Below are 22,200 nucleotides of genomic sequence, written 5' to 3'. Positions count from 1 at the left end.
TAACGAACCAGGCAATTGAGACACTCCAAAAAGCCCTTTGCTTTATAACTTAAGCAAGCTAAAATGCAGTAATGCTTTCTTTTACCGGATCCTTCCCTGGCTAAACAATCATTGCAGATTTCGGAATACCTTACTATTATTTTTTATTTTATTATTATTTTTTACATACTTTTTACTGCTATTCATTATTTTTCACTACTATTTGATATTCTATTATTACATTTTTCATTATTTTCTCACTACTATTCACAAACACTCTCAAACACTTTTACTACCAAACGTACCAGATCAAAACACTTGTTACAATTTGAATAACCTTTGGATTCCATATCACTAACAATTTCATTTTATAAAATTTCTTGATCCGTGGCTGTAAAACAAAAACTAGAAAGAATGATGATCCCAAAAGAGTATTGGGCATAATTGATTGTTGAACCTGATCTGCAGGGACATTGGTTCTTGTCGAGTTCGAGTTGACATATATTACATTGTACAACCAAGACTGAATCGAATCGAATCGAACCGAATCGAATCGAAGTAACATAGATAATAATTCCTCCATCATCTGTCGCCAAAGCTTCTCATTCCGGCCTTGAAAAACCGCGACTTTGATTCTTTACTTTCGATCCCTTTTCCTTTTTAGCTGTCCTTTGAAATCATGGTGTGCCATGAAAGTGTACTTCCTCTACACGAGTGTCTAGTGGCTCAAAAGGACAAGAAGAAATCTCTATCTGCATACAACTATTATAGTATAATAATATTAATAGTTAACTCATTACAGCTGGCCCTCTCAAAGAATCCAACGAAGCACCATCATGATCTTGAAGGACTAAAGTCCACCCCCACCATCTTAATTTACAGTTGGAGATACCCACATTTAGATGTTTGGTTGTCCACTCAAATCCCCAAGGACTTCCAAATATGAAAACCCAAAACAGTGATACTGTTTTCTTTCTTGGTCACGAGAGCATCATCTTCTTCTAATGATTGAGGTCTAAATGCTATTATTGTAGGGAAAATCAATACAGCAGAAGGGATAAAAGCGGTAATAAAAGAGTACACTCTACGCACTCAGTGACACCAAGAATTTAACGTGGTTCGGCAACTGCCTACATCCACAGAAAAGAGCTTCACTATTAAATAGTGGTACACAAGAAAATATTATAGAGGAGGAGGATCGCACTCCACTCAACTCAACTCTCTTCTTTTCTCTCAGAGCTCTCCAGGCTCTCTCTCTTTTCTCTTCTTGAGTGTATCAGAAGCTCTCGCATGGAGCTTCAATTTATAAGCGAATGTATATCGCATTACCGTGTGAATGCATTTAATATGCATTCAATAGACAGTTGGGCGCTGGGCGCTGGGTGCTGGAGGTTGAGAAGAAAGCAGTCATTGTTGACTGCTTGCATGGGGCAGGGACTTCAACAATTATCAGGGGAAACTATCTTCAAAAACTTATCTCAATTAGCATAATCGAGAGGATCATGATCACATATTATCAAACTGTTTTCATTAGTCGTCCCTGAATAGGAGATGTCGAATCTATTTATTTGTATTAAGATATAATAAAAATAATTAAATTTATTTCTTCCAATCTTTTAAACTTTTAATATAAGCGATGATTTGATATATATCAAAACAACTCTCTAGCCACCAGAGCTTTGAAAAGCCAATGAGATAGGATTGGTAAAGAGGTTTAATGGTAAAAAAAATAAAAAAAGTCAATCATTTGGTATTGGATCCGGAATAAAGAAATTCAGCCATTAATTTGCAACTTGGAAGATGGTGAATAGAATACAAAGTAGGATGTACAAGTAATATCGCTGATAAGATTGCATAAAAAATCAACTTGCATAGCCTTCAGGCTTCAACTCACCATGTTCTATGATCCCCTGTCCCCGTGATAGTGTTTTACAGGGACCTCAGTGTTGACGTTATCAACCACACATTTACAAAGAAGCTAGTCATGGAAATGTAATAAACAATTACAAGTGGCCTCAGTACTGCATCTGCATATATACATAAATATATATACATATATATGTATGTATGTATGTGTATGTGTGTGTGTGTGTAACACAGACATATACATAGAAATTGATATGTTCGTATTCGTAGGGAGGGACAGAGAAGGGGTTTGGAGGGGAACATGAGCAAAGAATGAAATGGGAACACACCGGCCGTATGGCCTTGTGAGGGTGGCAAAATCCCCCCAAAAACATTTCTGCAGATCCATGGTTTCCCTCCCCACAGTCACCAATCCTTCTCACCCACGTATATTCCATTCCTAAACACGGCTCCATTTCCTCACTACAAAAATCTCAATTTTCAACCATATCATATCACTTGAGACTTTTCATGTCTTTGTTTTTTATAGCTATCTCAAAGCCTTCATGTGATAATGTCTCTAGTTACATTCCCTAGCATTTTATATATTATCTCACCCAACTCTGATTTCACCTCTGATTTGATTTCTTAAAAAATAAAACATATATATATATATATATATATATGTGTGTATAATGGGTTTCTGTTTTTCTTCGTATCTTTGATTTTGGGAGCACCCAGCTTTTATAAGTTGGTGGAATCATCTAACACAATTTCTAGCAGGGTCTTTGTTTTCTTCTCTCATGGGCGAAAATATATTTTAGATACGAAACTTAGGCAAGGCCTATTGATCAGCTGAACTTAAGACCATCCTGCTGCCCCATTTAGATTAATCGACCCGCAGGTTAATTACACTTAGTTGTGTCGGTATTGAAAGGAAAAAAGAAAAGGGTGAGAAAAGTAGATAGTTTTGAGATCAGGAGTCTGTTCAATATTGAATATCCGAGCTGATTTGAGAAATATATGCCCTATGCTACAAAAATATTGATATGATTTTGTATCGATCAGTGACATGCATGTTGCATGGGTTGGCCATTGATCTGGAACTCGTCTTTCTGCTATATATCTTTGATTCTAGTACTGCAGCTGGCATTTATTGTCTTGGACCATGTTTTGACTCATCCAATGCACAATATATGCATGCATCCATGCAGATCTACAACCTTTTATTAGATCAAAAAGCAAAGAGCCCCTTCCCCCATGTCTCTACGCTGTACTTATCTTCACACTGTTCATAATTTGCTATTCAAAAAGCTTCACTATTAGTACTGCTTGCTTTTCAGTTGATTACTAGTAAGCTTGTTTCCCTGTAACTTTCCAAAAGTTCGAGCTTTAAAACTTGGCCACATATATATCTCTGTCTCTGTCTCTCTCTCTCTCTGGACGACCTCCTTTAATTTGTGAGATATTGAAAACAGCATATATATGCAGACTACTACATATACAAATTAAATTAGATGGTATATAAACGGAAATCCCAAGAGGTAGCAAAAGGGCAAATGATACAACTCAAAAGCCAACATCATGACAAGTTTACACATAAAAAAACTGAACTTGTATGGTCTTGTTGCGCGAACCACAGGCTGTATCTTGGACAACTGCTGCTAATTTCGAACAAGGTAGCTAATATACAAGCTGCCAGGTTGCTCAACACTCAGCCAAATGAATCAGGAAAATGACAAATAAGCAAGCAGGAGTATATACGGTTATTTAAGAGCATTTATTTATTATCATTCTTGTATAGAATATTTCATTCCTTCTATAAGTAGGACACTGTACAGCATAGCATATACATACTTTTACAGAATTAATCAATTAAAGGAATTCTTTCCATGCTCTGTTTTCTTCTTCATTTCCGTTTGGCTTTATCTTTAGATAATATTGTTGATCTTGCCTTCGTATATTTTCTTTCAATAATTTAAGTACCCAAGCAAAAATGAACAGTTTTGTCGACCAGAGAGATCGAATACAAAGAAAAAAAAATATCTCGAACATTTTCAATATCAACCCTTACCAGTAATTTACAACCGCTCATATAATCGTTGCATATATAATACGTGAGCCATGAATATGGGCACCACGCGGGGCTCAGAACATGCATGCAGCTGTGATACCTGTCGACGTTAATTAATTAATTAATTAATTAAAGATATTGGAACTGTGAGATACAGTACATACATATATATATATATATATACACTAGGTCAAAACAACTAGCAAAGCACATTTGTCTAGTTAGATCAAACAGTTGTTTTACAAAAATAATATGTTTTTTTTACAAAATTTGTAAAAATAGTTGATGACATGTATAGCTTAGAAGACATTGCTTCAACTTTTATATAAGTAATATAATTAATAGAATATTACAAAGGAATTTTAACAAACAAATTAACTACTACGATTAGTACTTTAATTCCTGCCATCACACGTGCAACAAGAATTTGCTAGGAAATTACAAGAAGTTGCCCATCAGAGAAAACCCTATGGGCCGACATGGTCGCTCATCCCTGCCCCAACATAGTATGGTCCAAGGAAAACTGTACCAACGGGTTGGGCTAGTGCTTTCTTGCTGCCTAACATAATCGCTTCTTTTGTGATATTCGTATTTTCGTGTATTTTAATTAAATAGTTATTTTATTTATTAGTAATATTGGTTCTCTTGTTTTAAATTTAATGTAATTTTCGTTGTATTATTTTGTGATAACTAAGTTGTGAAATTTATTTTGACGCCCTTTCTTGATATTAATTATTATTTAGTATTTAAATCACTTTCTATTTTAATTTATTTCACTGTTGGGCTTTATTGTTTTATTTTATTAATTTTTAGTTGTAATGTTTTTATTTGCCTTTTTTCTATTTTTTTTGTGTCTTTTGATTTTATTGGGCTTGTATTTTTCGGATAGAGCTTGTTTTTAGTGGGTTTTCTCTATTTTAGGCCCAGCCAGTTTGGCTTTGTGAAGCCCAGCCCGTGGGCTTGTTTTCAGCCCAACCCTCTCTTTCTCAAACGGCGCCGTTTTGGCCATCCCTTAGGGTTTTCTTCTTCTTTTCTTCTTCTCCTGCGCGCCACTGCCTTCCTTCTTCTTCCTCTTCTCGGTTTCCTCTATTTTTCTCCATTGCAGGCCTTATCTGAGCCTCCTTGCTCGCCTCTCTCTCTCTCTCTCCGTCATTTCTCCTCAGTGCCTCGCACTCCGCAATGAAAACCACCATCTACCCTCATCTCCATTTCTCCCCTATCCCATGCTCTATTTTTTGGCCCCAACCTGTGCCCTGTTTTAACCCCAAACTGTGAGCATAGTTGAGCCTCCATGCTCACCACTCTCTCTCCATCTTCCCCTTAGTATTTCGGGTTCAAGCTTGTGAAAAATACCATTGCATTTTCATTTCTTTTTTCCTCTACTCATGCTCTGAGAAGATTTTTCGGTTTCATCTTTCTTCATTTGCAAATCTGGTTGTGCCACAACTCTCCTCCTCCTTTTTCGTCTGGTTATAGCTTGCATTTTAATCTCTATGATCTTGTTATTGTTTTGCGACAAATCCAAACCTTCTCTTCTCGTCTCTTGCATTATTTTTTATTTGTTTTACTCTTAACTGCAGGTCTGTCTATGAGCCTCCATGCTCACCACTCTCTCTCTGTTGTTCTCTTTTGGTTTAGTAGAGTTGGTTTATGACTGAACAACTGTTGTGGAAAGTGGCTGAAAGCGGGGAACGAGAGATGGAGTGGAGTTGCTGCTTGAAGGAACTGTGGCTTTGGTTATGACGTGTTGGGCAAAAGTTAACGGATTTAACGGGAAACAAGAAAATTTAACGGGTGAAATAAGAAAAAACATTGTAACAATTAGATAAATACTTATTATAATAGAGTAGATATGACATATTTCAGATATTAATTAATGGTGATGATAATAAAGAAATATGAGAGTGATAATTACTCTATATATATATACGCGTTAAATTGAAGGCTTTGCATGGCAGTATGGGAAGCTGCTCGATCGATCTTCGACCCTAACTAGTACTAACTTCTTGTCGTTTTATTTTTGTTTTTAATTTCTATCAGCTAGCTGGCTAGCTTGTATCATTGTCCATTTATTGTTTTAATATTAATTTTCTACCATATATAAGCCATATGCCATTTATTCATGTGCAAGTACTGAACAAAATTTAAAATAAGAGTAATATTACATATATTATGGAGTGCGTAAATATCGTGCAGTCGTTTTAAAAAAAAAATAAAATTTACTATTAAAAAATTAATTTTTTTTATGTAAATCTCATATTTATTTAATTTTTTAAAAGTGATTGCATAACTCTGTAACTATCATTTCTGTTTAAATAAACAAACAATTAAGTTATAAAAAAAAAATAAACTAAAAAAATTAAAACAAAATTTTTTTTTTTTTCCCTTCGCAGCGCACGAGTGCGCGACTATTTATTTTTTCGAAAGTCGTGGAACAGTAGGAGGCATTGGCATTGGTTCATTAGAGGAGCCCATGCATGGTATGATTAGAAATAATATACAGTTGTAAGTAGAATGGAGCCAGATCAGACACAACACAATCGCCAAAGACCCTAACTTTTGTGTTCTTTCTTTCTCTATCGCCATTATAATAGAGAGAGAGAGAACTAGATCAGGACCTTTGAGAACTAGGATTCTCTAAACATCGGATCTGCTGCTATATCTCGTTGCCCCCTCACCCATATCTACCTCTCTATTATTATTATACACAAGATCTGTTCATTCATTTATCCATATTTAGATAATTATTAGATAAGATCTCTCGAATACATTTTATAATAATATTGCTGGGAAGTAATAAGGCTTGTTTGTTAATTTCTTGAACAAGTTATCTAAATTCAGGTGATCAAAAAAAGATAACACTCTGCAAAAGCTGGAAAGTCAGAAAGCCCAATCGCAGATCAAGGGCCATATATATATGATTATATGATGACCAATTTGAACTGCGCGCGATTCTGCAGCCGTATTTCGGCTGCAATTTGCAAAAATCTTGGGCATTTTCTTTTCTGTCAGCCTCTTGTTTTGGTTTCCCTTTTAGCATATGGCTGATGGGAGGATCAGCTTCTATCTTCACCATGAAATTTGATTGGACCACTTGGTCCCGATCGATCGATCAATATCATGATCATGACCATCAACAAAATATATATATACCTTTTTTTTTTTTTTTTCTATGTCTCGATCATTCCATTTTGTGATATATAATTGGTGGGTTGCTATAATATTTTGTGACTACGAAGGAAAACCATTCAATCAGATAAATAGCATTATCCTGATACATAACCATGTTTTTGCTCTTCAGAAAGAGAACCCAAAACAGGATGAAAAAGGATTAGTTCTGATTATATGGTACTGTGGCCAAATGAAAGAAGCGAATACAGGGCAGTACCATTGGGGGCTATAGTGAAGCCAAATATAAGAATGGCAAGCACTTGAGTGAGCAAAAAGAAAGACAAATTACAGGGGGCTACAGCCTACAGGTTAGTTTAATGTTGATAAGGACCAATTAATTAAAGAGAAAGTGATAGAAGAAAACGATATACATAGAGAAACACAGGCCCCATCTGCCTTTAGCTACGGTATAAGAGAGAGAGAGAGAGAGAGAGAGAGAGAGAGAGAGAGAGAGAGAGGGTTGAACACTATAAAGGACGATGAAGAGGAGGTGGGGGTGGGGGTGGGGGTGGGGGAGGTGAGAGCTAGGGTCCAGTTGGTGATAATTTGATAATGGAAGTAGCCTTCATCCTCTCTGGACATGTTCCCACCATTCCAAATTGGCAAATTATATCTATCTACTACCCGTTTCTTCCCCCCATTGCTTCAAGCTGGTTTCAAATCGCTTCATAATTTTTCAAGCAAAGCATGATTTTGGCAATAGAATGTTATGTCCAGTGGCTGCCTAAATTTGCAAACTATGTTGGAGTCGGGAGTACTCCTCTGCAAATTAATAAACATTAACTTGCCTTAAACTTATGCTATATACGGTACTAGACGATATTATCTATCAACTAGTAGATTAATTCTTCTTTTTTACATAAATAATCTAATGATTGAATGATGATATCACATCAAAATAATAAAATAGAAGTTCCCGTAAAATATTGTTAGAATATTATTTTAAGATTTGAAAAAGTTGAATTGTTTATTATATTTTTTGTGAAAATTTAAAAAAGTTATAATGATGATATGAGATTGTTTCTTTATTCAAACAAGCTCTAAGACTCGGTTTGGATTGAGAGTTTATCTCAACTCATCTCATCTCATTATTACAACTTTCATAAATCTCCACATAAAATACAATAAATAATTCAACATTTTCAAATCTCAAAACAATAATAATATTCTAACTATATTTTATTCAATTTTCAATTTTCATCTCATCTCAACTCACTATCTAAACCTAACCTAAGTGTGTAGTATATATAATTTTCTTTTTATATATATATATATATTAAATTAGCATGACATAACTCTAAATAACTAAACATCTTAAATTATTCGATTTCCTAATCTAAGATTAATTGTCGCTTTAAATTTTGCTATCCAAACAATCACTATCTAAGGTGTCGTTTGGATTCGAAAATGAGTTGAGATGAGTTGAGATGGATTGTGAATAGTAGTGAGATGAATTGTGATAGTGAGATTTGTGAGTTAAAGTTGATGAATAATAGTGAATAATAATGAGATAAGTTGAGATAAGTTGAAATGGATTGTGAATTTAAATAGGACCTAAGTGTAAACTCAAAACTCAAGACCTTTTTGTAGAGTTTGTATTGCCTTAAAAAAGCATGTAACTTGATGGAATAAACTATTTAACCTCCACCACAACATCAAATACCGTCAAAAGTGTCATCAATGCAAAAGCTTCCTTAATCTATGTTTTTGGTCTCTACCTAATTAGTTCTAAAGATTCTTTGGTAAGCAAACCGTTCATAACTAGAATTGATTGATTGATGGCTTTTTAAAGTAAAAAATATTAATGATTATTCCCAAAACAGAAATTATGGGTTGGAACTTGAAAGTTAATGAAATAGAGCCCTTCTTACCATTTTTGGAAAGGATTGAGCTGGTAGAGATATTTTGCGTGCATTCCACGCTCCGGTAGTGCGAGTTGAGTGGAGGGACAGGGAAGAAATGTTCGTTAGGCTCTTCTGAGGCCGTTCTCTCTTGTATTAGTTAAATATAAATCTCTTTACAAATTCCCAGGTACCAAATTGTGCCATACATTACCCACGGGGGACTCGTCATCTTCCACGTCACCCTTCTGAAATGTCAGATCCAAAGCACAGGAAGCTACCACGTGTCTATCCCACCTCTTGGTGAAAACGTAACTCTATATGACCGAGCCTCCTGCCACCCTTCGCGGGGCCCAAAAGCCCAAACAGAAATAACATCTTCGGGCAGAGAACTTTTGGTCATCAAGAATCATTCAATAAGATTTTTTTCTCTTACGAGGTCCTTCTAATTTTTATTCCATTTTTTAAGAGAATTACAACAATAGTGTTATATATATTTATAATTTTATATATAATATTATATATATTAAATATTTATTTTATTTTATCAATTTTTTATTTAAATTTCAAATTTTAAAATCCACACTATTTCAATAGCTGATACGTATAATTATGCGTATAAAATTATCAATATATATGACGTTTTTCATATTTTAATCCTAAATAATTCCAACCCCTTCATTAATACATCAATTATACGGCTTGTCAAAGTGGCAAACTATGCAAAAATTCAAAGAAAATATTTTAATATTTTTAATAAATTGACAATTACATTAACCGATTGTTTAAAGATAATAAAAAGGAGTTATATGAATATAATTATTTTTTCAAGAATCAAAATTTAAGTTAATTATGTAAGTATATAATAAATAAGATATTGAGTTTTAAACACACACTGTGAGAGGAAAAAATACCCATAGTCTATAAAATTATGGCCCAACCAACCAAACCATTACTAAAGACAAAAAAAAAGATTAGGAATAAATAAAAAGGGACATGAGTGAGACATGAGGGCTATAAATGTCAAAGGGAGGTAAGAATGGGACAAAAGAGATATTAGGACTGTAAAGTGTCAAAAGATTAGGGGGAGAAGGCAAAAGGTTTACGCAATGAAAATTTGTCAACTCAAAGCAAGTTGTTATGTACAGTAGAGGTCAGGCAAGCATATAAAAGAGGATGCTCAGACAACATTAAAGGGGACTTTTCGACTGAACTAATGAAATAGAGAGAACGACGAGAAAGATGTGAATGGATTAAGAGGGATTTTGAGACAAATAGAAAGAGCTCAAACCTTCTTTACATAGTGAGATATGAGGATTCATGAATGATTGTAAACATATATATATATTATCTTAGAGACTTTCCTCCCCAAATCCTCATGAATGTAGGTATATTGCCGAACCATGTAAATCTTAGTATCATCTATTTTTACTTTCATAGCATTTATTTTCCATTCATCAATATGGACGTATGAGTCACCACTGTACAGTCGTACCAGAATACTGTCAGGATTTCTAAATAATTCACATCATATATTAGGAACGTGAAGTTATCCAAATCCGCAAAACACGACATCAATACACATATATATAATTTTATACATAAAACTAGACTTGTTTCACTTTTTATATGATATACAATAGCTTCTTCATTTCTTCTTTATATAGATAGATAGAAAATAATAACAATACTAATAAACATTATTTTAATATTTAGCTTCCCGAAAAAAAAAACAGTTATTTAATAAATAAAGAACTTTAATGATCCCTACATGTATTTGCTGCTGCAAATTAAATATCTGACTGCATCGAAACTAAATCGGTCACTGACCCGTTCCTCTCTGGGACAGTCCCACGTGGCGGTCATGTAGGTGGGACCCACCGCCCACGGCACTGGTTATGTATACCTTCGATGGCTCTCTTCCCCAGTTGCTTCGTTCACTCTCACATACCCACACTCTCTCTCACACACACAATAATTCCGGTCAGTTGTTGTCAGATCCCGGCACAACCTCCCTGTCAGACGTCCCCGCCACTTTTTTTGTGCCTTTAAATATACCCCACACCTAGCTCCTTTTCTCTTTGCATATACATGAAGTTCTGCAAACGAGAACATTTCATCTCTACATACATACATACATTACGCGCACGTAACAAGCAATAGTCAGCAGCACAGTACCTTTGCTCGCTCACAAAAGCCTCGTGTGTGTTGAGCATCAGATAGTGGAAGTTTGCCTAATCCGATTACCAATTCCACCACCTTTTTTATTCACCGAGGCGCACTGTGTTCTTTCGCAGATCAAAAGCTGGTGCCTTTTTCTTTGTTTCTTGAAAGGGTCTTTTGGTTTTGTTGGTGGCGGAGGAGTTGATGAACAGGGCGTTACAGGAGATGTCGTACTGTCTAAACGGGCCTGGTAACTGTACGGACATGACGGTGCTGGAGAGGCAGAGGGCTCGCGTGAGGTGGCAGCAGAGCTATTTTGGAGGCTGTGACTTTGGTGGAGTCTTTTCGGAGCCAAGTCAGGCGGATCAAGTTGGGAATTTTCAGGATTTGGTGGTGGGCGGCGACGGATCCTCGGTGCTTGATGATGTGCTGACCCACTCAGTGAAGCCGGACCCGGGCTTGGAAAGTGGGTGGCTTGAGTTGGGCAGGTTGGAGTTGCCCAAGATGGGGTTTGGGTCTGGTGGATCGATGAATGGGAGTCCTACAGGGTTGGAGATGAACTCTTCCATTTCAAAGACTTCTAGCTGCCCGCCCACGGAGGCGCAATCGGCGCCCGAAGCGAAAGGCAAAGTGTCAGTGCCGGCGGAGAAGATGAGTTCTGCAGCTGGGAGAGACAGCTCCAAGAAGAGAAAGGCTGATAAGATGCAGAACACCAAGGTATGTGAGGGTCTGTCTTTGTTTTATCATCAGGGTTTCTCTGATGTTTTTACCATGAAGACCATAAAAACTAGGCAAAAAATGCCTCCTTAAGTTTTCAATGCGTTTTTTCCCGGTACTGATTTATTGTCTCCTAATTGCGCAGTATCTTGTAGAGGGTGAAATGAACAATTCTTGGTACTTGATTTCTCTGTGTTTTAAATCAATGCCTTGTTCGACTTGTCTTAGGTTTTTGCTGAAGACGACGCCAAAGACAAGAGAAGCAAAGCATGTGCAGAAGAGGGGGAATCAAAGATCACCACAGAGCAAGCCAGAACCAAAAACAACACCAGTACCCCCACGACCAACAATAGGGAGACTTCTGCTGATTCGCCAAAGGAGAATTCAAAAGCTTCCGAGGTTCAAAAGCCCGATTATATTCATGTCCGGGCACGTCGCGGCCAGGCCACTGACAGCCACAGCTTAGCTGAGAGAGTGAGTAGGAATTTATGTCATTTTTCACTTTTAGGCATACTTCTTGTCATAATCAACGATTTTTTTGCTTCGTGGAATTTCCCTTCAGTGATCTGTGGGATTGATGTCATGTTTAAATGTGTTATGCAGGTGAGAAGGGAAAAGATCAGCGAGAGAATGAAGTACCTGCAAGATTTAGTACCAGGGTGCAACAAAATCACGGGGAAAGCTGGAATGCTTGATGAAATCATCAATTATGTTCAATCCCTTCAACGACAAGTAGAGGTGGCTTCACCTACTAGTCTTCATAGTCCTTATGCTTTTGCTTATACTTTTTTAAATCTCTGAATCTTTTCCTCCCATTATTTCTATATGCAGTTTCTGTCCATGAAACTAGCTGCTGTGAATCCCAGGCTTGACTTCAACATTGATGACCTTTTTGCAAAAGAGGTATAGAAAAGTTTAGTAAAATTGCCCAAAAACATGTTAATTATCTCCATTTTGCTTGGGAAACGCTAGCTAGAAAAGGTCAATTTCTTGAAACAATTTTCTGTCCCTTCATAGGTGTGCCCCCATTTTTCTCATTTTTATGACTCTCATTTGCTTCCATATCAACAGACGATTCCTGCTTGCTCAGCCGATTTTCCAACAATTGGAATGTCATCTGAAATGACTAATCCTGCCTATCTTCAGTTTAATCCAGTACAACAAGTGGCGGCATGTTGTGGGTTCGAGATGGGGTTGAATTCACCTGACATGGCACTTCGAAGACCACTCAGCGCTCTCCCCGAACCATATCTTGATGCATCCTGCTTCACAGTAATTGCTTCTGCACTATGTATTTTCATGATCTACTTATTCTCTCTTTAAACTTGTCAGTTTTTCTAAACTAGATCGGCCTTGTTCTGCAGCAACTGCAGCCTCCTCCAACTTGGGATGCTGATTTACAAAACCTTTTGAATCTGGAATTCCATCAAGAAAAATCGATTTCATTTCCATACCAACCATTTACAGGTAAGATAGAGAACTAGCATAAAAAACTTTCTTTTTATTTGCTTACATGTTTGGATATATCTTTCTCGATACCGCATTTGTTACTCTTTCAAGTATTTACCCTAACAGACACTAAATTGTTTTGCAGGTTCCATCGAAGCTAGCAATTTGAAGATGGAGATCTGAATAGAAATTCCCATCATATAATTTCTTGAACGAGTTCACTCCACATGCTCTGATTCATATTCATTTTTATTTTTCATGTTAAAGTACATATCGTATATATTTGTATGTATACTTGCCTCATAGTATGAATAAGATCGATGCATGTTAGGTTAACAATCTTGGTTTTTTCTTTTTTGTTTGCTTTCTGTTGTAATTACAACAAATGAGATTAATAACGCTAGAGCCAGAGCTACTAATTAAAGTTGACGGAGATGGATGAGAGGATCAAGGGTCGGGCAGGCCGAAAAAATTTTCTCCTCAGCCACCATTCACTACCCTACATCCTATAAAAAATACTCTCACATCCTATAAAAAAAAAAAAAAAATTATAAGTTTAAGGTGTAAAAGTGAATAGTAGCTGATGCATAGAAATCTCGGAGCAGGCACGTACGATTAAAGAACAAAAACTTAAGCCAATCTTATCTAGTTAGCATCCTCTGCAATTACTTGCTAATTTTTGCCATTCATGACAAAGTGTTTTTACTACGCAAATCTAAACAAACCAGTACAAAAGTGAATGAAATCTGCGTCGAACTGTCACAAAAATATTTATAAATGCGAATGGAATAAGTGGCTTTAAATTCCAGTGGTACAAGTTGTCCCTACGTTGGTTGAAACTGAGCGACAACTTTTAAGCACTGAGCCTACACCGGTGGACCGTCTGAGTTCCCTTTGGAAAGTGTAATATGTTTGATTGAGATACTGATAATTTATGCAGCAGAATGTTGAATACAGACCATTATTACACTTGAACGAAGAGAGGGAGGGAGAGAAAGATACAGAGAGAAAAAGAGAGGAGAGAGGACCAAAGATGTCTAAAATATCTTTTCACATTGAATTCGTTGTAGTGGTCTTATGTCCCTACTACCACTTTTGTAACGGGATTACAGTATATCACATCGACTTGTATTTCCACACTCTTGAGCTGAATTAAGTACTTTTTTTTTGCTGTTGCAGACCATTAATTTATACCAATTATCTTAGTTATCTTGTTGCAGATAGTGGTTGACTATCTACTACATGAAATCATTACTTAACTAATTGGTAATTTGGGATTTTCTAAGGGTCCAGCTAAGTATATATACTTATATAGAGTATTTGGTATTCGTTTCATCAAAATTATTTTTAAAATTTGATGAAAAGTACATGATTTTTATAAATCTAAAACATCTCTAACCATAACTCCACATTGAATTAGCTATTGAATTCATCAAAATAATAATATAATATTATTTTTTTTAATAAAAATATTTTTTTTTTCATATCTTACAATTATACTAATCATATGTTAATTAATAATTTAATTTGATTCTTTCATTATTATTACAAGATGGCTGGAGATTAAACGTAAATAAAAAGATATTTAGAGATTAAAAGTGAATAAAAAATAGATTTGATGAGTGAATAGTAATCCTTCAAATTTGAAGAAACTCATCTATTTACTGTAGTTTAAAGCTTCACACTTATCTCTTTGGCTAATCTAATGTAGCTCTATTTTGATGAAATTTATCATATTTTATATTTGGTTAAGTTTTTGATGAAGTCAATGCAAATGTTTATATAAATCAACTTCAAAAGTAAGTTTATAAATTGGCATGCCTATATATTTACTTTTTAATAAAAAGAGTTTATAATTTAATATACCATATCAAATTATGTCAGTTTATAAATTTATTTATATGAAATCTCTTATAGACCAAATATATATATATATATATGAATGTATGTATGTATATATAGGTGAGTAAGACACCCTGTCTGTCTGAAGGATTCAGGAAAAAGATTCAGAGTGCAGTAGTCAGCATGCCATAACTTTTTTCTGTCAGTACAGGAAGGATGCGTAAATTGAATGTCTTTAACAATAATTCATTCAAATCAGCCATTATAGGAACCTTTACAAATGTACATATTCTGCAGTTTTAGCTATAAATGGTGACCCTCATCCATGAACTTCCTATGATACTAGGAAGGTGGGAATGAATTCAGCAGCAGTAAAAGTTATATCGGCCTTTGCAAAGAAGGGGGGAAAAAGACCAAAGAGAAAATAGACACGACAAGGAATTGTTGGTTGAAACGTCCGACTGTGTTTTGTCCTAGAAGAGTTATCTGTTTTTGTAAAAATGGTGATACACATCTGATCTGCAATTATCCATGAGTTGAAGAAAAATGCAGAAGATATAAGCCGTTCGGATGAAGCAATAATAATAGATCTTAACCAAACAAAGCCTCAACAATGGACATGAAGTATTCCTTCCACTCCATCACCGTAATCTATAAGAAAAGTTTGTCTTCTGTAACTTTTCACAGGCATTTAGATCTGAATTTTACTATATCAAGAACGAGGTTTGTCAGTGTTAGGTTTGTAGTAATGGTTGGGGGACCACGAAAAAGGTTGGCCAGGCAACCTTCATCGCATCTTCTTGCTTTTGGAGTAAACAATAGACCCAACTTTCCTTCATTTTCAAGCCATATGTAATAGGGAGAGGAGAGGAGAGGGGCTGGCCTCATCCACAGGCAAGATCTCTTTGATTCTCTTTGCTCCTTTAGATGGTGATATTGTCCTTTCCCTTTCTTGGGTCCATTTCAGCTTTGAATGAAACTTCCATTCATATTTATTTATTTTTTTTAATTTTTTTTTTTTTTTTTTGAGGTTTTTCTCTCCACCTTTCAGACTCTATAGGAAACCCACAAAGATTCTCTTGCAAGTATGGATATATTGGTACCACTGGCAACATTTGTTGGGCACCAGTGAGCTCTCATGTTGTCTCTTTCTTGTAGGAGAATCCTACAAAAATACAAATAAATAGAGATCTACTCTAGGACGAGATATTTCTATGGTTCTGAATTGCAAAAGGGAAGATAAGAATGTTGGGGGTAACAAACAGAGCGGTATCAGAATGTTAAGAGTAATGCGGTTAGGCAACCCGAAACACAGTTTTTTTTCTTTTTTGGTACACCAAAAAGACCCAGGCCCCACCAAGCCTGGGTATGAGAACTTTTGCTTGGTCCTAATGATAATTGTCGAGAGTTGCACCAGACAGTCTCAAACAACTTGGGTAGATTGATTTACATAATTAATACTCTTATCCATTTCAAAAATATGCAGTGCCTTATTTTACAGATCATTCAGTATATATTAACATACTCGAACCCTCATATTTTAAACCCACATTTTCTTTAACATCACAATGATAACTTAGAATGTTTCTGCTTAACCCACCTAAAGGAAAAAAATAAAAATAAAAAATCTCTTTCGTTTCATTAAAATGCGTACAGTTAAAATCATGCATATGGGTAGGAGTAGTAAGAGTGCGATCCTGAGGGCTAATGTGGGAGGGAAGTTTTTTTTTTAAGAACATCCTGCAACTGATATGATTCATTTGAAACCAACATGGTTAAGATAGGTATGTTCATGCACCCCAAAGATCCAAGTGAATGACAGAGATGCAAGATAATGCGAGGGTGATGATTAAGTTATAGCATCTGCTAAGTTGGTATGGTTAGTTTACAGCAACATAATCTATGAATAGAGGTGAGGGATGAGAGTATAAGATATAGGGAATGTAATGCTCCACTTGGTCCGACAATGAATAGAGGCGAAGTATGATAGATGGTTATGATACATGCGCATTAAGTGTTAAGTCCAACATTAGTTCCGTCTGTATAGAAATTCAGCTTTATAATTAAGTATTAATACAAAATACACAGAGAAAAACTTCCAACCGGTCCTTCTATTTATTTTCAAATGACAGCCCTCTAATAAGGAAATGACACGTATGGGTTCCACTTTATCTCCATTATACCGCACCACAGACCAACTTCACGGAATAAAAAAGCACCCCCACCAAATCCCTTCCCCCCCCCCCCCCCCCCCCCCCCCCCCCCCCCCCCCCCCCCCCCCCCCCCCCCCCCCCCCCCGCGGGCAATCGACGGCAGACCCGCACCAAATTCTTTACTTGTGACGCTCCCCCTGAGTCTTATACGGTTTGTATTGGTTTTGATTTTATTTTTTGTATTCCTTTTTCGATCGAGTTGGTGGCATGCAGTTGGTGAGTCCTGGGGCATGGTTGACTGATATGTGCCATGAGAGATATGAAGTTAGAGAGAAGAAGAATTCTAAGAAGGTACTTGATTGGTCTTTGCTAATTTATATATTTTCCAGCATATCTTTTTGGTATTTGACGTGTTTTGGTTTTTTGCCATTTTATTTTGGGTATGCGATGCAGAGATCAAGATGATTGGAGGCCATGGGGAGTATGGACAGCGAGATTTCACTTGTATTGATCTCTTTCTCAATCTCACGCACACTAATACTGCTATATATATGGCTTGAATTGGTTCTGGTACCCAGCTGCAGCTCCACTTGCCAGCGGCGTTGTTGTGGATTGACAACTTTTTCTGTTTGAAAGAGGATGATGATATGTTACTCTCACTCTTAACGTATAGAGAAAATAGTTGAACTAATTCCAGATGGTGTAGGAGATCAGCGAAAACAAGAGCAAGAAATGAAAAGAAGACGAAGAAGAGCTTGGGAAAGACTTCTATGGCAAAACAAAATGAAAAAAATGGAATTGGTGAGTTGCATATAGGAAATGAAAAGAGACGGAAATGAAAAGTGGAGTTGGTGAGTTGCAATGGAGTTATTTTGGATATAGTGTAATGAGTTTACTGTAAAGTCTCTGCAGTTGATGATGTGGCACAATTCTATTGTTGGTTGTTTATGCCTCAGCAGCGGACGGACCGCTCAAATGCAGAACTCAAATACAAAATATGAAAGAAATTGAGATAGAGAAGAGAGGAGGAAGAGAATGAGAGAGAGATTTTAAGAGCTACATCTTTACTATTCTCAAGTGTGTTTGAATTTCTCTATCTATAGAAAAATGACAAGAGATGAGATAAGGTAAAATCCTGATTATTATGAAAATCAAACCTCTTGATTTGATATTATAAAAATTAAATCACTTTATTAGAATATTATCTCTAACGTTTAAGATAATATTCTTGATTTGATGTTATCCTAATCAAGTGATTTGATATTATCTATTAATAGACCCGGATGTGACTTGGGACTTTTCCCCGAGTCATTACAAGAAAACACCCGTAATACCGACCCAGGTTGTTAAATGAAAGAAAAGAGAAAATGGAATAATGTAATTGTTCGTATGAATTATCAACCTCACAGAACTGAAGAAAATACGATAGAAAAGTTCAAAGGGCAAGGACTTGATTAGGACTATATTTGTAGTATCACCAAACTATTTCTCAGGCCACAGTTCTCCAGTTTCCTCTTCAATTATAACATACACGTTGGTCTATGCCATATTAGACTTGTGAATTCCATGCAAGGCTTTAGCATGTCAAGCTTTACTGAATAAAAGATGACAGAGACTTCATAAGCTACACAAATGATCATAAATTTCAATGTTTGTGAGATTTGGGACGATGCCCTGCAAATTTGCTATAATGAAACCAAAATCCATTACCCCAAATTGTCTCAAGATAGCAACAGAGAATTCACATAAATAACCTAACATGCTAAACATGCCCCATTAACACTCGTATACAATGTTCATTGTAATCACACAAAATAATAAACTGTATTATCCAGAAAACCTACAACTATCCACAACAAGCAAGCTATTGTTGACCATCACAACATTCGGAACATACACTTAGTCGTTTGCCATTTCACTAGATCAATGACTCATCTCCAGCTTCTGCCAATCCAAGTTATAAATACTTGAGAATTAAAACTCTAAAGGAAATATAAGGAAAGGATTTCATTAGTAAGAGAAAATACCTTTCCCAGGAACAATTATTACAGGTGCTGATTTACAGTTGTGGAAGCAATATTCGCTCACGCTTCCCTGCAGTACACTGAAGTCCCAACAACAACAACAAAATTTAGTGAGATAGCAGGAGAGAGAGAGAGAGAGAGAGAGAGAGAGAGGGGGAGAGGGAGAAGGGGTGGGAGGATGAACCTTTGCATAATGCTTCTGCCTCTGGTACCCATGACCACTGCGGCAGGCTTCAACCTTTCTGCTTCCTTGCAAATTACCTTGCCAGGATCCCCTTCCACAATCCGAGCCTCGGTCCTCACCTATTCCATAAAGAACATCAAAACTTGATAATAAAAACACTGGAAGGATCAACTCTGGCCAATGGGGTCCAATATTTTACACTGACAAATTTATTTATTACACTAGCATCTGATAAGTTGGGGTTAACTTAATTTTTTATTGGCACCAGGTGTTCAGGAACGAAGTCCTGAATAATCCCAGGAAAGTTGGGGATAACTTATATTTGCATGGATACAGTATATCTCAGTCTTCCAAGCTTAAGGGTTTTTTTTATTAGCACCGAGTGTCCTAAAACAGCATCCCAACTAATCTCAAAGGTGCACATGTTCTTTGCAAAGAGTTTCCCTCAAGTGCACCTTGGGTAATTTAAGGGAAAAATCCCCCGTCTTACGACCTCTAGAGATTGTTTGCACTGAACCTTGGACCTTGGAGGGAGCACACCACCAAGACCAAGGCCTTTACCAATTGAGCCAACACCCTAGGTGTTCTTCCAAGCATAGGGATAACCGCAGCATGAGGGGAGAACATGATCAAACGAAGAGTGCTAAAGCAACAGAGAAAATGTGGGGGATGGAAACGTCTGCTTATATAAGGTTCTCACTTGTGCATAAATTAGATTCAAACTGAACTGCAAAGTGGTTAGGTACAGCCGATTTACTTTTGGCAGTGCCAAAGGAGTTTCAGGTATGAACTGGGGTTTCCTAGTGGAAGAGAATTCAGTCATCTGCACAACTCGTTTGGAGATGAGAAGCCGAATGTCCATCAAACTGTGACAGTTTGGCTTGACTACAAGAAATAATTCTTTTTTTTGACAAGTGACTACAAGAAATAATTCTTATGCAAGTGTCATAGCATATCTGGTAGATTAGACTCATTAGAGGGAAGTGCCACTTCATAAATTAGCCAAGACGAGTATGTCACTGAGGCATTAACTAAAAATGAAAACTTTATAGGTAAAAATATCAGGTCGAATCTCTAAGCAACCATAGGATTATCAACAGGGCGTAGCAGATAAATCTTAACTGCTCAGTGGGACGAAAAGACCAAATTTTTTAGCATCCAGACAAGTTCTTGATTATATGTGAGAAAATTTACACATATGTCTCACTTAAACCTTTTAGATTGAAACTAGAAGCAACCCAGGATCAGTTTTGATAAGCTTTCATCAAAGCAATGGCAAGGGATACCGAGAATTCATCATAGCTAAACCAATTGAAAACGTTTGATGGTGCATGACCTTAACCATACAAAATATGGATCCTTTTGGAGAAAGTAAGATACCCAGGGTTCCCATTTTTCTCTTCCTTTCTTTCTCTCTTCCTTTTTTTTTTTTTTTTTTTTTTTCCTTTTTTAAATAAAAGTCAAAAGTGTGGGACATTAGATTTCGACCTAAGATAGATAGATATCAGGAGACCACCTTCCCCAAAATCTTAACTCGTGGGCTTCAACCAAATTAAGTGATAAACTACTTAAAAATTTTTACGTTAATTTTCAATCAAAGGTGAAACTCTAACATCTGTATCTTTACATGGCATTTCCAACCTTTTTTTTTTTTTTTTTTTTTGGGGGGGAATTAATTGTAGAAAATAAGCAAATTAAAGAACATGGCTCACCAAGGCAACTTCAAAAGCCTCAACTGCAAGCTTCTCCATAAGCCCCTGGCTGATCTCGTAAACGACCTCATTTTTCACGCCTAAACAAACCCAAACGAAACGAATACCCAAAAATTAACAATCAAGAATTTACAATCATGGAACAAATCAATACGAACAATTTTGAAAAGATGTGCAATTTACTTAACTGGAAACGGCATGGATGAGATGGAGGGTATCAGCGAGCCTGCAGAGGTGGATGAGAGCCCAATCAAAGGCGTGCTTGCTGTTAGGACCGTGATCCACGGCTATAAGTACGTCCCGGCCTCGTCTCCTCTCCCCTTTCTCTCTCTCCAGCTCTGGTTCTGGCACTATGGGTATCAAACTAGGCAGCTTCACTTCTCTCCAGCTGTACTCTTCCTCATCCTCCCGCAACGTATCCATTTCCTATCGCAACGGAAATATGCACTCGAAATTCTTGAAAACCGCGAGATTTTTGTGTTCAACAAGGTGGGCTGGATTATGCTCTTTCTTGGGGCATTTGAGAGTGTCGCAAATCGCAATGATGGGGTGGCTGTTTGGAGTTTCCTGCGCCAGCCGCCAAACAACTTCCGTATCGAAATTGATTAACTTTGCAAGTCTGTAACGAGCTTTTTAATAAAAAACGCTCCCTCTTTGGCTCTTCCCGAAATTTTTTTTTCCAGAAATACGTGTGTTGGGTTTTTTGTTCTTATCCAGTCGAGTAGGGGCAATTTTTATATTGGTGGTCAAAGTCAAATGTCATATGAAAAACATGTTGGCATTTTTTGGGTAACCTCACAGCAGAAAATTAGACGAAATTTAGGATGATGACCGCATTTCTCAATATTTTTACCCATTTACAAACCAAGGGTGTGGTACTCTAAAAGTTTTGCAAATTTTCAAAGGCATGTGGCTTGTCGTACCCGAGTATCACGCTCTAATGAAGATAAAGGTTGGTTCTTTTTTGAATATTTAGATCAATTGCCGTGTCAAGGAAGATAAAGGTGCTTAGAGTCTTCCACAAATGATGAACGATTAATGATATA

General features: G+C 36.5%; 2 protein-coding genes across 2 annotated transcripts; one reads left to right on the top strand and one right to left on the bottom strand.

The window, feature by feature from the left end:
• Positions 1 to 10,833: 10,833 nt before the first annotated feature.
• On the top strand, positions 10,834 to 13,578 carry LOC121258303 (transcription factor bHLH63-like). The gene is made up of 7 exons (XM_041159771.1): positions 10,834 to 11,790; positions 12,019 to 12,264; positions 12,394 to 12,528; positions 12,622 to 12,693; positions 12,862 to 13,062; positions 13,155 to 13,257; positions 13,385 to 13,578. Exons 1-7 carry the CDS (start codon positions 11,278 to 11,280, stop codon positions 13,420 to 13,422), a joined length of 1,308 nt encoding a protein of 435 aa, XP_041015705.1. The 5' UTR covers positions 10,834 to 11,277; the 3' UTR covers positions 13,423 to 13,578.
• Positions 13,579 to 18,974: 5,396 nt separating this feature from the next.
• LOC121258308 (universal stress protein Slr1101-like) lies at positions 18,975 to 21,827 on the bottom strand. The gene is made up of 5 exons (XM_041159778.1): positions 21,343 to 21,827; positions 21,155 to 21,234; positions 19,443 to 19,561; positions 19,262 to 19,338; positions 18,975 to 19,178 (listed from the first exon to the last, which is right to left on the bottom strand). Exons 1-5 carry the CDS (start codon positions 21,575 to 21,577, stop codon positions 19,153 to 19,155), a joined length of 537 nt encoding a protein of 178 aa, XP_041015712.1. The 5' UTR covers positions 21,578 to 21,827; the 3' UTR covers positions 18,975 to 19,152.
• Positions 21,828 to 22,200: the final 373 nt, after the last annotated feature.

This window comes from Juglans microcarpa x Juglans regia, chromosome 3S, assembly GCF_004785595.1.
Source record: "Juglans microcarpa x Juglans regia isolate MS1-56 chromosome 3S, Jm3101_v1.0, whole genome shotgun sequence".
Taxonomy (NCBI): Eukaryota; Viridiplantae; Streptophyta; class Magnoliopsida; order Fagales; family Juglandaceae; genus Juglans; species Juglans microcarpa x Juglans regia.
The sequence above is the reverse complement of the archived record's forward strand: the minus strand, read 5'-3'. Positions and strand labels throughout refer to the sequence as shown.